The sequence below is a fragment of the Montipora foliosa genome, chromosome 10 (assembly GCF_036669935.1).
Source record: "Montipora foliosa isolate CH-2021 chromosome 10, ASM3666993v2, whole genome shotgun sequence".
Lineage (NCBI taxonomy): Eukaryota > Metazoa > Cnidaria > Anthozoa > Scleractinia > Acroporidae > Montipora > Montipora foliosa.
The window spans coordinates 32,110,931-32,127,949 of NC_090878.1; the positions used below are offsets into that span (position 1 = coordinate 32,110,931).

General features: G+C 40.6%; 3 protein-coding genes across 3 annotated transcripts in view; 2 read left to right on the forward strand and 1 right to left on the reverse strand.

Moving 5' to 3' along the window:
• Nucleotides 1–4,381: 4,381 nt before the first annotated feature.
• LOC137972968 (WD repeat, SAM and U-box domain-containing protein 1-like) lies at nucleotides 4,382–9,017 on the forward strand. The gene has a single exon (XM_068819660.1). The coding sequence runs from the start codon at nucleotides 5,139–5,141 to the stop codon at nucleotides 6,495–6,497; it is 1,359 nt and encodes a 452-aa protein (XP_068675761.1). The 5' UTR covers nucleotides 4,382–5,138; the 3' UTR covers nucleotides 6,498–9,017.
• A 16-nt stretch (nucleotides 9,018–9,033) lies between these two features.
• Nucleotides 9,034–12,917, reverse strand: LOC137972967 (kelch-like protein 20). Its single transcript, XM_068819659.1, has 2 exons — nucleotides 12,264–12,917; nucleotides 9,034–10,025 (listed from the first exon to the last, which is right to left on the reverse strand). Exons 1-2 carry the CDS (start codon nucleotides 12,915–12,917, stop codon nucleotides 9,048–9,050), a joined length of 1,632 nt encoding a protein of 543 aa, XP_068675760.1. The 3' UTR covers nucleotides 9,034–9,047.
• LOC137972969 (RAB7A-interacting MON1-CCZ1 complex subunit 1-like) overlaps nucleotides 12,917–17,019 on the forward strand; it is a 15,766-nt gene continuing 11,663 nt past the window's right edge. Inside the window, exons 1-3 of the mRNA XM_068819661.1 lie at nucleotides 12,917–13,100; nucleotides 13,930–14,002; nucleotides 14,557–14,611. Of these exons, the coding sequence (XP_068675762.1) occupies nucleotides 12,932–13,100; nucleotides 13,930–14,002; nucleotides 14,557–14,611 (297 nt within the window). The 5' untranslated portion in view covers nucleotides 12,917–12,931. The remainder of the gene's footprint in view (nucleotides 13,101–13,929; nucleotides 14,003–14,556; nucleotides 14,612–17,019) is intronic.

The following is a 17,019-nucleotide window of genomic DNA, read 5'->3' on the forward strand; positions in this document are numbered from 1 at the left end:
GTGTACTTGTGTAAGTTGTTGCACAGCAGATAATAGCGACCTTCAGATTGGAGCGCGAGGATGAGTTTTCAGTTCTGAGCACGCGCATTTCGAACATTTTCGTTCTTTGACTGAAATGCGCTTGCCCAGTACAGAAAACTCGTAATCGTTCTCGTTGTCCAGTGTGAAGGCCGCTAACATGGTGCCAGTTCTTGTCGTGCTAGTTTCTCGTTACGTGCGCTATAGCTTATTGCAATAGGCCATTTTTGAAATATCAAATATTTAGCTTGATAGTGAGGAAATGAGGACAAAACAATAGAAACACGTTGGAATGAATGTGAAAAATATTTCCATATCACTTTCCTTTGTCTTTGTCCTCACTGCCTCACTTTTAAGCTGAATTTTAATATATCGAAAAAGGCCTATTTTTGCGCGCGCTTTCGTGTTTCACCGGGCCAACAACCCCAACTCTTTCCTCCCCCACCCAAAGAAGGTTTCACTTGAAGGTGGAACAACCCTCAAAAATCGTCAGTTTACTCGTACCTTAACCCATCTCTCTCGTGAAAGTGAGACTTATTTAGAATGTATTTAGCCTCGTTCTCAGTCGTCCTCGCGTGACGTCACCGGTCGAGTGGATCGGGAAGAAGTCTCAGGCTTCTTGCGATTAAGCACTTAAAGGCCTGGGAACGAGGCTGGATTTTACTCTGTCTGGCGCCTTCAACCACAGGCAGACAACCCTAAAGATGCGAGAGCGCGTGACGTCACGTTATTTTGAGACAGTTGTAACGGCCGATTCAACTAATCGAGGAAAATGTTGCATAAAAACTTCAAATCGCGATGTTTTTTTTCGAAAATTCATTTTATGGACAGTCAGATAAATAAAGTTCACTCATCCACTATTTTCTGCCTTGTCCTGAGTGATTTGATGGGTTTTTGGGACGCTTCGATTTCCCCTTTAGATCTGACGCGTTATCACATCATGACAATTTCATAGCTCAGTTGGTGGAGCATTGCACCGACCTCGCATAGGTCCTGGGTTCGAATCCAGTTGGAGCCACCTGGATTTCTCGGGACTCTATTAGGGACAATTGCTATAAGTGTGGGAATCATTTTTCTCTTTCTTTGGTAAGTGAAATGTTGTTTCTACAATTCGCTTTCGCCCTCGAATTTTCAAGAATTCAGTTACCGTGCGCTCTAGTGCATTATTCAAGACTTCTAATCACGATTATAAGCTTAACTCAGACCACAACATTTGCTTGAATGAAGCAGTCTTAAGCTTAGTGGAAATTTCTATCGAGAAGTGGTGCCGGAAGAGATTTGAGCTCGTCCTCATTTGGGACTAACAGCAACAGCAGGCGCTTTGTCAAGAAAGTTCGCTTATTCTAACCCATTTTACTTTCGTTTGCTGAAGCAAGGAAGGTGCCAAAATAAACAGCTTACCATGAATTTGGCCGCATCATCATCGTTATCCCGTCTAACGATCTTTTGAAGAGATTTCTTACTTTCTCAACCAAATTATGCCTTTTTTGTTTTAATTTTCCAGGAAGACCTTCAATTATCGTTTCGGCATTATTAAGCACATTTTATTGTTTCAATATTTGAGTCAGAGACACTGACGAACAAATATCGTCAATTAGAAATGAATAGTAATCGATCCACTATGAACTGTATGCATGATCACTACAATACAGTGGGATAATTATTAATCACTCGTATTTATCAAGACCCACGAGAATAGGAGAGAATGGGTTCTTGACAAGATGAGTGATTGCTACTTCACATTGTCACATTATAATGCTACACCTGCTATTTACTTTACTCTGTATAACCGAAGAGATATTTCCTCAAACAAGAACATGCATGGCTCCTCAAATCGTGTTGATCTCTGGTTGTTCTAGTGGCATTGGGCTCGCCACCGCTGTGTATCTTGCCAAAGATGATGTGGACAAAATTCATGCATCGATCATTGGAATTTGATCAATTCAAATTAACCAATCAACATGCCCAGATTTTCCCCAAGAGGGACAAAATTATAAATGTGCGCTTTTTGATTGGTGAATTTGATTTGATCAATTTCCAATGATATGATGCATGAATTTTGTCCACATCATTTGGCGATAACAAAAACCTGAACGAAGCTTCAGCTTGAAAATCGAGCAGGATTTTGAGGTTGCAGAGGCGTGAAAATTTGATGATTTTTGGCACAATGCTAGTAAGTTTATCGACTTTCTACGTGCCCAAGTTTGGGAGGCGAGGACCTTTGGAAGTGGGAGAAATTCGGCTAAATTCTGGAGGCATTCGGTCGTGAGCGGTCTTGGAAGTTGCACGTCTTGTCTATTTATTATTGTATGTGACGACGCGTGTGATCTGAAGAGGAAATCGAAGCGTCCCAAAAACCCATCAAATCACTCAGGACAACGCAGAAAATAGTGGGTGAGTGAACTTTATTTATCTGGCTGTCCATTAAATGAGTTTTCGAAAAGAAACATCGCGATTTGAAGTTTTTATGGAACATTTTCCTCGGTTAGTTGAATCGGCCGTTACAACTGTCTCAAAATAACGTGACGTCACGCGGTCGACGGGGGCTGGACAATCTGTGAGCCAGCGAGCCATGCGATTTCGCATTTAAGTCCAAAGCCGTGTTCACACTCAACGTTGATTACGATCAACTGAAGTATATATCAGCCTATCATACTCCATTCAATTTTATTCAATTATGGTTCTGTTCACGTCTGCGAAAATTCAAATACAATACGCAGGGTAACCTCGCAGTATGAGACAAAATGGCGCCGTATCGGGCCAATCTAAAAATAACTCTGTAAAAACGTCGTTCCACAATTACAATGAAGTTGCACACTTCTTGTCATGGGCTCCTGAATCTATCTAACGCCAGAAGATTTTACTCCTCAATTAGGGGGAGCTTTAAGGTGGAATGAGTTAACAAAAAAATCGGCTTCAATTTGTCCAATCAAAAACTATGTACCCTTTAACAACATCTTAGTGCACTCAAAAGAAGTATGTACCCTTTAAACATTGAATTTCACTCACTGACTGTTACTGGCGAGCTGCAGAGATTTCTTCAAAAATGACCTCATTGTTTCGTAACATGAACCTAAACAATGAGACAAGGCTATTTTTGCAGCTGTTTCCATGCCAACCCTGTAGGAGCAACTGATGCTCCGGGGGGTGGGTGGTGGTGGGGGGTTGTCCACACTATAACAATTCTACCTCTAAAAAGTTTGAAGTAAAAGTTGTGGAGCTTTCAGAAAATTATCTTGATATGCTCCTGCATTTCATGAACTAGAGAAACTCCTTTCAGTCAAATAGAGCTACAATAGTACTGTATCCCATTTTGGCCGTTTAAACATAGTTAATCAATTGCAAGGGACTGGTTATGAAACATTAAAACCTTCAAAAGCGCGAACCATGTTGTCGCAATCGATGTTGAATTGATCGTGACGGTGCACACTCTTTTGTTTTTGCTTCGCACACGTTGGCAAATTAGGTGCGCAAAATTTAATCGAACGATTCGATTGGTTATCTTTTCGAAAAAAAAAGGTGTGTTTTGTGCACCGTCAAGGCTTAAAATACCAACAAAAACAAAAACACTCTTTTGTTTTTGCTTCGCACACGTTGGCAAATTAGGTGAGCAAAATTTAATCGAACGATTCGATTGGTTATCTTTTCGAAAAAAAAAAGTGTGTTTTGTGCACCGTCAAGGCTTAAAATACCAACAAAAACATGAAACAAAAAGACTTGTCGAGTTTCATAAGCATCATCCTGGCATTATCCCATGATTAACTATGGTTTAAAGAGGAAGAGGGGATGGCGTGTAGTGGTGAGAGCTTCAACCAACGTGGCCCGGGTTCGTTTTCCAGACTGGGCGTCACATGTAGGTTGAGTTTGTTGGTTCTCTGCCAACATACGATTTGATATTAGCTGTTTGATTGGACTTGATTTCAATACAGTGTCCCAAATTTGTGTCCCAGTGCTAAATCAGTTGTAAATACAGTTGACACTAATTACATAAACAGTCATAATCATTTTAAGAGGGGGAAAGCACCTCCTAGCCTTAGTGAAGGCCAATGCTCGTTTTAACATTACACAGCAGGCGATTTTTTACATCGTTTGCTCTCCGCAAGATTCTTTCTCACGTCTTAGACATGTTTCTGCTCCCTACACTTGACATCGGATGAAAGGAGCATCTAGGACAGTTTGAATGTGGGTGTAGCTAGGTTTTGGTATGGATCACGGAAGTTTGAAGGGAGGTGGGAGAGGCTTAGGAGAAAACAACATCGTAGGAAGAAATTGGGGGGGGGGGGGGCTATGTCCCCTCCAGTCCCTCCCTCTCCGTGGCCCCTATTAATTAAAGGAAGCACAAAAGTTATAAAATGCACAATATTCTATTACGTCACTGATTTGGAATTAGACCAACGCTATAAGCCACGTCTCTCCAAGAGCCTTGTTAGGACTGACCATGGAACTTTTAACATTAGTTTTCAAGCACCAAATGAATGGAATTCTCTTGGAATTCGCTCCTCGATCCTCGTTCTCCCGTCGACTATTGGTGACTGTCGTGCCTTGTTAATGATTATCACGCAAGTATGTGGCGTGACACAACTTCACAATATAAATAGTTTTACTTTGTTGAAAAAGGTTGTGGCTCAAAAATTATCGTCAACAGCCACTGGCTCTACACAAGCAATCTGGGCCCGGTTGTTCAAAAGCCGATTAACGCTAATCCCAGATTAAAAATTAACCAAAGAGTTTATTTGTCTTCTCCCAAATACTGTTCAACGCTGATATTTGGCAAAACTGTGCATTAGAAGAAGTAAATCTTGAAAAACAAAAATAAGCGAAATAAACTATCACCAAAAAGTTGAAAACATGAAAGAAAAGTTTACGCTAATCCTGGATTAAGTTAACCGGCTTTCGGACAACCGCGCCCTGCCTCCTTTTTTGACCCCGTACCACTCTCCCTAAGAGCAAGTTATCACTCTGAAACAAATAAAGGCGAGGTCACTCGGCATCACAACACACTGAGTGGCTTCTTTGAACTATTTCGCCCTCTTGAAAAAGGTCCAACTCTGATCAAATGCATGGGAAACATGGAAGTAACTCGAAGAAAACGTCGATGTTCATGAAAAGGTTTCTTTGAAATGGGAAACAATGCTTCAAGTTCGCGGTTGGCGGAGAATTTTTCCTTCTCGAATCGCACAGCTGTACCACGCTTGTCGGGTAGATCGCATCGATCTCTTCCTCCAGAGCATCGACGAGACCACCTTTTCGATGTTGTAATTCAGTTGAAGCACGAGGATAAGGACATTTATTCGTGTTTCTTTCCAAGTGACGACGATGGCGTACTGTTGACAGCGTCAAAAGTGGAACAAACGACTTTCCTTCGCCACAATCGCGAATTCTCCTCGATAAGGTTGTGGGACTTAAATCGGCGTCAAATCAACACGGGATTTCTTGCGGATTTTCCGAGATCCTTTAAGTCCTGCGATTTTTCACCCGACGGTCAAATGGTAGTGTGTATTTTTAGTGAAGATTCTCTGGCTTTAGTTCGAATGCGTTCTTGGAAAACGACTAGCGCCGAAGTAATTCACATGCGGAGATTTTGGCGAAAGAGAAGAGGAATGTTGATGTGTTGTTGTTTCTCTCCAGACGGTCGCTCTCTTGTTGTTGCATCAAAATTAACTGGAGATTTGAATCACATCTGCATTATTGATATCGCGACAAAGAAAATGGTGAGGAAAGTGACATCGGCTACGAACTCGAGTTCGAAAATCCGTGGGAACGCGCGCTCTTGTGTATTTTCTCCGGACGGTTTGTTCTTAGCCGTGTCCTGTTCTTCTGGTCAGCTTGTTGTATTCGACACGCAAGATTTTCACATTCATAGTAGTCTTGACTTAGATTCGTCTTCTTCTTCCACGTGTTTGTGTCTTCCTTTTCGACACCCAAGTCGTCGTTCGCTTAATCCACACATGCAGTGTTGGTACTTGTTTGATCCTCGTTTTGGGCACAAATATTTAACATCTTGTCTCGAGGATGGTACTATTCAGACATGGTCACTAGCTTCCGAGGAACCTGGCCTCACTTGCATTCAGTTTGCATATGCGCTGCAGACACCTTGGCAGAAGATCCGATCTGCTGCATTTTCTCCTGACGGCACAATGCTAGCAGTGGGCACGTCAGATTCCAAAATCTTGGCCCTGAATTCAGAAAGCTTGAGTGTGCTCTTTGTGTTAAATGCCCACCTTCAACCTGATGGCTTAAGAACTTGGTATCAGAACACTGAAGTTTCCTGCTTGGCTTTCACACGCACCTGTCAACAGGTTGCCGCTGGTTACAAAGATGGGCGTGTCAGGGTTTGGCAGCTGCCTTTGATTTTAAATCTTCAGCACATGTGTAGACTAGTTGTAATTAACCATGTTCCTGCACGTGAAATCCCCCTGTTGCCTCTTCCATCTCATGTTATAAGATATCTGTTGTTCTCTCCACTTAAGCAATTCTAAATTTTGTAAGAGCCCACACGGTTAAATTGACAGAAACCTCTTGTTAAGCTATTACTGCTCAGTCCTGGGAACCTTAAGCAAAAATGTTGATGATGATGAGTATGTTAAATGAGTCATGAATTTTGTACATTTCTTTTCCTCGTGTCCTAAAAACAGCTACACAATATCGCCAATTAGTATAATTACATTAGAGATTATTGAAAATTCTCTGTGCCGATTGGTTTTACTTGAGGTGATTATTACACGGTAATCACCCAAGCATTTTTTTTCAAAATGGCCACAAGCTGTTTTGTTGATGTGACAGAAAAAGAAATAAATAAATTGTTTTCAAGAAAATGCATATTTTTCAAATAATCACATATGTAATTATACTGAAACACCTCAGGCTCAGCGTCAATATCGATGAATAATAACTATTGTTAAATATGACATTTACACAAAGATATGAAGGTAGTATGCTAACATTATAATTTATCTGATTATTACACCACGTTTATGGCTTGTGCGAACTCACACAAAACAACGTTGTGTAAGGATTTTGTCTAATAATCTTTGGACTACATGTAGTTTTCTAGTGAGTTTGGGATTAAGTGGTATGGTGTTTTCAAAGAGAAAATCAAGAATAGCTCTTTTTTTTCCTGAGACTTTCCATAGAACTTAAAATTAATTTTTTTGGTCCGATGATCACGTCAGACTTGTGTAGACTAGTACAGAAATGTACTGGATTTCAATATGTTGCGGCATTGTTTTGTTCATACAATTCTATTACCGGTAATATATTATAGAAACATTCCTGTTTGTATTGCCACTGTTATAACTACAATTAGCTTCTTTTATAACTTTTTTGATGTAGCAATGTTCACTCTCAGGGGCCGGCTGCTCAAAACCTGATTAGCACTAACCTAAGCCAGGTTTTCAGTTCAGAAAATGGCTTGAAAGTAATTAATACCTCTGTGTTCAAGGGCCATAGAATATGTTATGACTGCCTTTTTTCCACTTCATTTTATTCAAATAATTATGTACAAGGCAGATATGCAACTTAGTGTACATCCTGAGAAAACAAGGCCAGTTATATATCCTATATCTAGACCTCTGAATTGAACAATGAAATCACACTTGTAAATTGAGTAGGCCATTTCGTACAAACCACCCACTAAATTGACCAATCATAGCTCACATACTATCTGAGAAATATGGTAATAAATTATTGTTATGAAAGAAATTTGATTATTTTAGGTCCAAAAAAATTATACTTTTATTATAATTTTTGGGAACTTTGTAAAAAGTAGGAATAACGCAGTCACAAAATAATATCCAAAAAAAATGAATTTCAAAAATGCTTGTTCAAATGTCCCGGGCACCGCCATCTTGAATAATTGTGACGTGTCGTGGTTGCCCTATTGTTCTCACACAAAGATTACTTAAGTTGGTTTTCAGAAATAGCAATCAAACCCTTTATATGAAGTGAAAATCATGCTTGCTTGTAAAGTGCATAGCACTGAAATGATAAAAGTTAATTTAAAACCAGGAATATTTAATGCTTTGTATATGCAGTTGACCTAAAGTGTAAAAAGTTGATGGTGTTTCATATTTTGAAGGCAGATATTTATTAATTTATAAGTATTTAACCAGCAAAGATAGAGTGATGTTGGATTGCCAAGGAAAATACAACAGTTTTCATAACAGACCAGGAATGGTTGATGGATGTTCCCAAAAAACAAATATTTTAATGAAACTTTCAAGTTTCAAAAAAAAAAAAAAAAAATTGTGACTTGAAGCTTCTTTGTGTTTTTGAAGTGTTCAGTAAGTTTGAAGATGAAAAATAAAATTAATTTAAAAGTGCAGTGTACCAATATCTTTCCTATAAGTGTCTTTATGCCATGTACACATTTAAATTTGTGGAGAGGCTGAAGTTTCACATGTACTGTTTTTTTCTGTGAAGTTCAGAATCCTAGCCGCACCCTTTTTTTGTACTCCCCACTTTTTTTCACTTTGTTGCGCCTTTCAAAGTCCTTATTTCCATCAAGAGTGCTATGTTCTCTTTTGCTTTAGCAGAGTACATCCGTCATCGTTAGGAAAATGATAAACAACAAGAAAAACAAAACTGCTGGTTGAAACTTGAACTCCATGGTCTGCATGTTTGTGAAAGGAATAAGAATGCTGCCTCTGCAGAGGTCTAGCTTTTCACCCCCTCTAGTCCAGTTTCTCTCAATCACTTCCCACCCCTGTTTACGATCTCTCATTGATCTCCCAGCACTCACTCAAATCTCTTATTCACTTGTCTCCCATTCTTTTCCCACTCATTCACTCCTGTTTCCCATTCACTTCTCATGTTCTTGAATTACCGGTATGTCTCCCTTAACTTCACACCTGTTTCACGTTTCCCATTTCTTCACACTCAATTTCTTTTATTCAGTCCCTGCCCCCATTTCTCCTAATTCCCATTCCCAACTCATCTCTTCTACTCCCACTCATCAGTCCAGCAAATCCAAAACACTGAACACGGGCCTTACATGTATTGGCACGGAAGCACTACTCACAATAAAGGGGTCAAACTTGAAAAAAAGGACACAAAACACAGCGAAGCGTGTTCCACCTCTTGGCTAGACTTCCAACAATCTTCCATTCACCAGAGCTATTGTAACACTCTATGGTATTCGTACCTCCCCCCGCAAATACAAACATCATATCCTGAACAACCCCTAAGCCAAAATCACGCCGGGGATGATTCAAAGGGGCAATGAAACTCCAAGCGTTCGTAGCTGGATCGTACATCTCTACCGATTTCAGCGGGGTATTTTGCCCATCAAGGCCGCCAACGACAAAAATTTTATTCTTCATCACTGTGGATTCGTGCCGACAGCGTTCTTTTTTCATGGGCGCAACCTGCTCCCAACGATTACTCGCAGGATTATAACACTCAACCGAGGCTTCTGTTTGGTCCCCAGGAATTGTAAGTCCACCAATCGCGTACACCTTTCCAAGAAGTCCAACGGCGCTATGAAAGCTCCTACGCATGCTCATACTGGGGAGCTGACTCCATGAGCGTGTTCCAAGGTTGAAGCTTTTTGCTCGTTTTCCTCCGCCAATCACATAAATAGATCCCATGCTCTCGCAAACAGCGCAGTTGCTTTCCTTCATTCCATTACCGACCTGGAACCACGAGTTCAATTTTGGGTCGTATTTTTCTACACGAGTTCCGCCACCAAGCACAACGTACAATTCTTCTTTCATGACAGCAGCGGTTCCTGTATTTTGCGCCATACTGGTAACAGGACGACAGCATCCATTCCCCAGATCAAATGTTTCGATTCGGCTTGACAGTTCTCCAATCAAATAAAGAACATTGGGTGATTTGCGCCTGGTCATTGCCTTACTCTTGCTTTTTAAAGGAGACGCTAGTTCAGTAATCGCTTCTTCAACGAGTTTTCTCCACTTTTCTATGTCAAGTACAAGCTCGTCTGTCAAGGCCACATTCTGCAGATACTCTTTGTTTATGCAGGGAAAGCGAACCAGTTGAAACGCTTCCTGCAGCCAAAAACCAAAAGAAGTCAAAAGTTTAGAGTATGATATTGATCTCTGTATCAACATTGCGTTGCGTTGTACCACAGGTAGACAACCCTAAGGATGCGAGAGCGCGTGAAGTCACGTTATCTTGAGACAGTTGTAACGGCCGATTCAACTGATCGAGGAAAATGTTCCGTAAAAACTTTAAATCGCGATGTTTCCTTTCGAAAATTCATTTTATGGACAGCCAGATAAATAAAGTTCACTCACCTACTATTTTCTGCGTTGTCCTGAGTGATTTCATGGGTTTTTGGGCGGCAGGTACAAAACGCAAGTCACAGGGCACAGGTCATTGTCTTACTTATAAAGAAAGTATCCTAAACATTCATAAAAGCTAAGCTTTAAACTAAAAACTTTTCTTTTGGCCAAATTAGGCCTAAAATTAGCTTTTATGAATGTTTAGGATACTTTTCTTTAGGTCTAATTAGGCCTAATTAGGCCTAAGGTTAGCTTTTATGAATGTTTAGGATACTTTCTGTATAGGTTAAATAATGACCTGTGACCTGCGTTTTGTACCTGCCGGTTTTTGGGACGCTTCAATATAAATAGACCTTGTCTATTTATCAGGACAACGTAGAAAATAGTAGGTGAGTGAACTTTATTTATCTGGCTGCTCATAAATTAATTTTCGAAAAGAAACAACGCGATTTGAAGTTTTTATGGAACATTTTCCGCATTTTCCTCGATCAGTTGAATCGGCCATTACAACTGTCTCAAAATAACGTGACGTCACGCGCTCTAGCATCCTTTAGGGTTCTCTGCCTGTGGTTGTACCGAGCTTCTGACCCAGAGCCTCCGGTATCCGGGCGATTCGCCCGGAAGTCAACGCACACGTTACGGCGACTCGCACGGACCAAATATCGTTTGCCTGGCAACAGTTACATCGATAAGAACGATTATCTCTTGGAGTGAGACTATTGAATGATGTGCAACTTACAAATTGGCATAAAATAGCTGTTGTTTTTTTTTTCCTGCTAACTACCATCAGGCGAGTTATCTTTGATCACCGTTGGGCGAATAGGCTTTAAATACATGAAAAACATTTTAATTGTGGAAAGAATCGTGATAAGATTTCATATCATCGTTGTTATGAACGTTACTTAAACAGTAACGAAAGGAAAGCCTAAAAAATTCATGCTTGAAAGGGATGTGAATACCAAGATGCAGTGCTCTTCCAATAGACCGTAATTCTGGAGCACCCAACGTCAATTTTCGGAAAATATCTGTTCGGAAGACGATTTGAGATCTAGAATTTTCGGAAAATTTGTTGTAAAATTTCTTGCTTGCCTGCCTCTCCTAGGATTTTCGAACATCTGAAAAATGGTATAATTGCCTATTTTTAACGGATTTTTACGCTAAAAAAGTCACCTAGAATTTTCGGGAGCCTTTTTTTCTGGCTAAAATTTTCGAAAAGTTACGATTTGATCCCTATAATTTTCGGATCACTAGACTTTCAGCTTGGAAATCCGAACAGATGAAAACTTTTTAGGGGATAAATTATGCCAATATATACCGTTTAAATACTAAAATACGTTTAACAATGCTATGTTTAAGTGGTTTTGAACTATATTCTCGTTTGGTGCCCCTTATATTTATTCATATTCTCAGTATTGGACTGGAACTAGCTTGCAATGGAGGCTAATGTGGGAAAATTCTTGCAAAGGCAAATAATTAAAATACTTTTTAATATATTCCCCCGAATTAGCCTCCATTGTGAGCTACTGTAGTTCTAGTTCAATACTGAGAATACGAATATGGTCTATTGAGTCACCAAACCAACTGGTTTCACGGTCTGACCTGGATTTCTCAGGCCCTTCCGCAACCACCGTAACTTTCTTCTGTACATATCTTTCTAAGATCGATAGCAACAACATCAACAGAGGGTGGTCAGCCTGTGGTAAAGGTGGCCGTGCTCGCAAACGAGGAAACGATCTTGCGGAAGCATTGTTAGCTATTGTTGCGGAAGCAAATGTTTCCCCGTTTGCGACCCAAGAAGCAAAAATGTTTCTGAATTTGTTCAGAAACAGTTTGCTACCTCAACAAATGTTTCCTCGTTTGCGCGCCGAGGTAACAGTTCGGGAAACAAATTGTTTCCGCAACAATCATGTTTCCTCGTTTGGCCGGGCACCTAAACGCTCTGAAATATACACTTTCTTCGGCGTTGAATATTGTTATCGATTTGTTAATGTTACAACTAGCCTCGTGTTTGATCCGTTCCTCTTTGTCAAATTTGTACCATCTTATCACAGCTTCGTAGACCTCTTCCTCGCGTTTCACATGCAGTCGATCACTTCCTACGATCGAGCACAGCTGCGCGGCAGGGATGAGAACAAACTCGCTGCCTCGTGAAACTTGTACGAAATTCCAAGTGATGAAACTCTTGACCTTAGATTCGAGGTTACGCAACGAATACTGCATCGCGAGCGATTCGATACCCAAGCAGTTTTCAATCCCGATCTGAGATTCTAAGTACTCGGCACATTTTTGAACGACCAAATGTATTTGGAATACCGCCGCTACGCGAAGAACATTTTCCACGTTCGACTCGTTCAACTTAAGCTTGCACGTGTACAGAAACTCTACCAGCTTTTCAACAGCGTTTTCTTCGCAATCTTGCAATGAGATTGTTCCCATATCGCGTTCAACGAAAGCCGTGGTTAACATGGCTCGAAAATATGGACTACAAGCTGCTAGAACTACTCGGTGAGCGCGCACTTCCTTTCCGTTCACTTTGAGCGTGATGTCGCATAATTCACCTAGGCACCGCATCTCGTGAAAGACAGCAAAACAATCTGTTTCATGATTTCCTATAATTTCAGTTTCCTTGTCGGCACATTCCAAAACAGCGGCCATATTGAAACCAAGGCATGTCTAACTCAAAGGGGTTTTCCCTCATTAGCGAAGTGGCTGACTACTTTATATCGCTGGCTCACAAATATTGGTGTGGAAAAATGTCGACAGGACAGGATTTTGGTTTGGCGAAGAAAATCGCTGAGTTACAAGCAGAGTGCACTCAAATTTGTAAGAATATGACAGGTTGGTGTTTATTTTTTTGGTGTACACAAAATGGATTGGTTTAATAAAATCCTACTTCTCACCCTCTACGGCCGGAGCTGATTATGTTTGCTAGCATTCCGCTCTCGTGCTTCTGTCAAGGACTCAGTCAAAAGCATTTCCATCAAAATAACTTTTGGGTTCCTCTATGGATTTTCGTAACATGTAGGAATGAATTTCAACTGCTAACGTACACTTCACGCTCTATACTTACCCTTCCTTGCAGCCCCTCCCCCCCTCCCCCACCCACTCACCCCCTCCTCCCTGCACATACTGTTTAACTCTTCCTTCTTCTGGCTTTGGAGTCATTTGTATTGGTTATTGCTTATTAGGGTTAACAGGGGTAACTGTTGTTTTTGGAGTACCATTTCAGTACTGTCTTTGGTTACGTCACCACGCCTTAATCTTTGTTGAAATGGCTCACGAGTAATTGGAGAACATTTTTGATCATAGAACACTTTCTTATTCTAAGATTGTTGCATTACTATAAAGAATGGAGTCAGTGGTTTTTCGTGCAATAGTTGTTCTTGTGTATCGCACTCGGGTGAAACACATGGTCTTTCTATCTACCTTCATTTTGACTGCCATTCTAGTTATTGAGACAGTTTGGTCGTTAAATACAACTAATTTGGAATTGATCAACTAATTGATTTCTCTGCTATTGTAACTCAGTCTTCATGACAATCTCGTCCCCATAATTTCTGTTTACATGTAGTTTTGCCTGAGCAAGAGTGAAGATTTATGACTAAATGACTTAATTGTATTGAGGCTATCGTGATGATTACGGTGATGCTGGAATTCATGTTTTCAGATTGTGTTCAGTTACAACTCCTGGAAAAAGCAGAGAATAAGTACAAAAAGTGTCTCTCAGTTCTTAAAACAGGGTAAGTTAAGCTGATTGGTATGATGTAATCCTACATGTATGTACCCTAGGTTTACTACTCAATTTGTCTTGAATGGACCCACTACAGAGTTTGTAGCAGAGCCATCTCAGCCATCACTGGAAGCGTGCTATAGTACGTAGATGTAGTTCTAGGTCTTGACAGAGAGCAGACAAATATTTCAGGAGCAAGTATCCAGAGCATGTGTTACCTGACAAGACCCAGTGAAAAACACTTGTTATCCTGATAGAATTTATGTTGTGTTACTAGTTCCAATACCTCAAACTATGTTTGTCTTGTAGACTATTAGCTGGCCATATGTCTCCCAGGCTTTTGCTAAGGCATAAGTGGGATGTGGTATCATAGGTGGTTCATATGGACCTTTTGCATCCATGCTAATTGAACATTATAGACGATGTTATAGAAGATGTTAATTTCAATCTTCACATTTGATAATTATAATGGCATGATGTCATCAAAACATCATGTTATTTTAATGGTTAATCTTTCTTTAAAATGAGTCTGCAACTTTTCTTTATTCTTCCTCCTTTTAACAGACAGATTTCAACAGACAGAGAGTTGGCAATTCAATTTTTTCAGGAGTATTCACAGGTATAATTAGTAAATAAGAAATAGTATCTTCATAATTTAAACTCCTTTGAACATCACATAGATCTACATCTACATCTACATGTTCCAGCACTCGGCAAAGTCCCTTTTTGGCTTATGGCTGTTTCTGCTTAGGTGGCCTGACATACACCGTAAGCCTTTTTAGAGACATCACTGCCAAGACAACCACTTCTGCTGGAGAGAACAGGACAGCCATAACACCGGGGACTACATCCCCTACTCTTGTTAAGGACGTTCGCGCCAATTGTTTCTGCGCATCCGTACTGCGCACGCAAATGCACACGCCACGTCATACACGAGCGCGCGCGCTAAGAAATAAAATGAGAAATGATAGGGCGAAAGGCCATTGCCATAGCTTTGCCTGGATTTAACGGTCTTGGACGTTCGGTGACCCCTATTTTTCTTTCCAGAAACGGATTTTATTTACAATTATCTCCACGTTGTCCAAAAATGAGCAAAAAATCAATGTGGGAAGTTAAAAAAATTTCAAGATTTCTGCTCACGGGACATCAAATCTTGCCATCTTGCTGCTACAAGGCTGTAATATATTAAGTACCCTATAGTACATATTGTGTTAGTACCCAGAGTGCATTGCTGTAATAAAGTTGTGTTGAAGCGGCCATGTTGTGTGTGCCTCGTGGTCCGAGTTAAATCACAGAATATTACATTTTTGGCGACGAGGATCGGTCGTTTTTCCATCTCAATTGATAGTGCATGGTTTTTGGACAACGCTGTGTGTGTTGTGGCGTACAAGATGACCAGCACTAACACGAGTGGCCTATTTGGGCGTGTTGGTGAATTCAACGTTGAACGTGAAACGTTCAGTGCGTACGTCGAGAGGATGGAAATGTTCTTTACAGCTAACAATATTGTGGAGACCACGGGAGAGGGAAGCGCTGCCGTCAACCAACTGGTAGCAAACAGGAAACGTGCAATTTTCCTTACAGAAGTGGGACCGGAGGTGTATTCAACGCTCAGTAATTTGTTGGCGCCCGCAAAGCCTAAGGACACGCTCTTTACTGACATTGTTCGAATCTTGGAGAAGCACTACAACCCGAAACCGCTTGAAATTGCTCAGAGCTTCCATTTTGGTACCCGAAATCAAAAATCTGAGGAGTCAGTTAGTGATTATGTGTTGGCCTTGAAGAAACTAGCCGTCCATTGTAATTATGGCGAGTACTTGAATCGGGCGTTACGAGACCGATTCGTGTGTGGATTGAACAACCCGAAAATACAAAACAAACTATTGAACACAGAAGATCTAACGTTTGAAAAGGCTTGCAGCATTGCGAAAACCATGGAGATGGCTGACAGGAACACCCATGAATTTCACCCTTCACGCAGTGATACCATTGAAGTAAACAAGCTGACAGAACACGGAAGGGAGAACATTAACAAGAACACTGAACAATTATCGTGTCCTAGGTGTGGGGGTAGTCATTCAGGTCAGTCTTGTAAATTTAGGTCAGCAAGATGCTACAAGTGCTCCAAAGTTGGGCATTTAGCTTCGGTTTGCCGTAGTAAGGACGAAAGAAAGAAAGGTAGAGTTCACAAGGTACATGTTTCAGAATCTGGCCATAATGAGTGTGAGAATGATGATGAATTAGGTATTTATTCTCTGTATTCGCTTGACCAAAATAGGCCTAATCGCAACAGGTACACTGTGGAAATGATAATCAATGGAAAACCATGTATGATGGAGTTGGACACAGCTGCAGATTTCTCGATAATGAGTAAGAGTGAATATCTTGAGAAGTTTGCAGATGAGCCTCTGACTCCCTCACAAGTAACGTTGAAGACATACACAGGTGAAGTACTTGATGTGTCAGGCGAAATGCATTGTGACATAGTGTACAATGGTAAACAATACTGTCTACCCATTCTTGTAGCTAATTATGATGCTAAACCTACCTTACTTGGTAAAAATTGGCTGCGGCACATTAAGATAGAGTGGGGTGAGATCTTTTGTAGTTCTAAGGGAGATGCTTTGAGTGCTGATAGTCAATTGAATGACTTGCTGTCTAAACATAGTGAATTGTTTACTGAGAGTTATGAAGGTATGAAGGGCCTTGAGGCCCATATTACCATGAGAAACGACGCAAGACCTACATTTGTGAAAGCGCGTAGAGTTCCATATGCGTTAAAAGAACAAGTGGAAAGGGAGTTAGACAAACTTGAAAAGAACGGGGTCATAAAGAAAACTGACAGGTCGTGTTGGGCGAGCCCAGTTGTGGTTGTGCCAAAGGCTGATGGCACAGTAAGAATTTGCGGAGACTATAAGTCAACTATCAATCAGTCTGTTGAAGATGAGCAATATGTTCTACCCACAACTCAGGATTTGTATACGGCGCTAGTTGGCTCCAAAGTATTTAGTAAGCTTGATCTATCAC

Bases quoted from the DNA above. Each gene is read 5' to 3' on its own strand.
- LOC137972968 (XM_068819660.1), top strand. From the start codon at position 5,139: ATGGGAAACAATGCTTCAAGTTCGCGGTTGGCGGAGAATTTTTCCTTC.
- LOC137972967 (XM_068819659.1), bottom strand. From the start codon at position 12,917: ATGGCCGCTGTTTTGGAATGTGCCGACAAGGAAACTGAAATTATAGGA. The intron at 10,026-12,263 runs GCTAGTTGTAAC...TTTTGGCTGCAG, and splicing joins AGGAACGGATCAAACACGAG to GAAGCGTTTCAACTGGTTCG.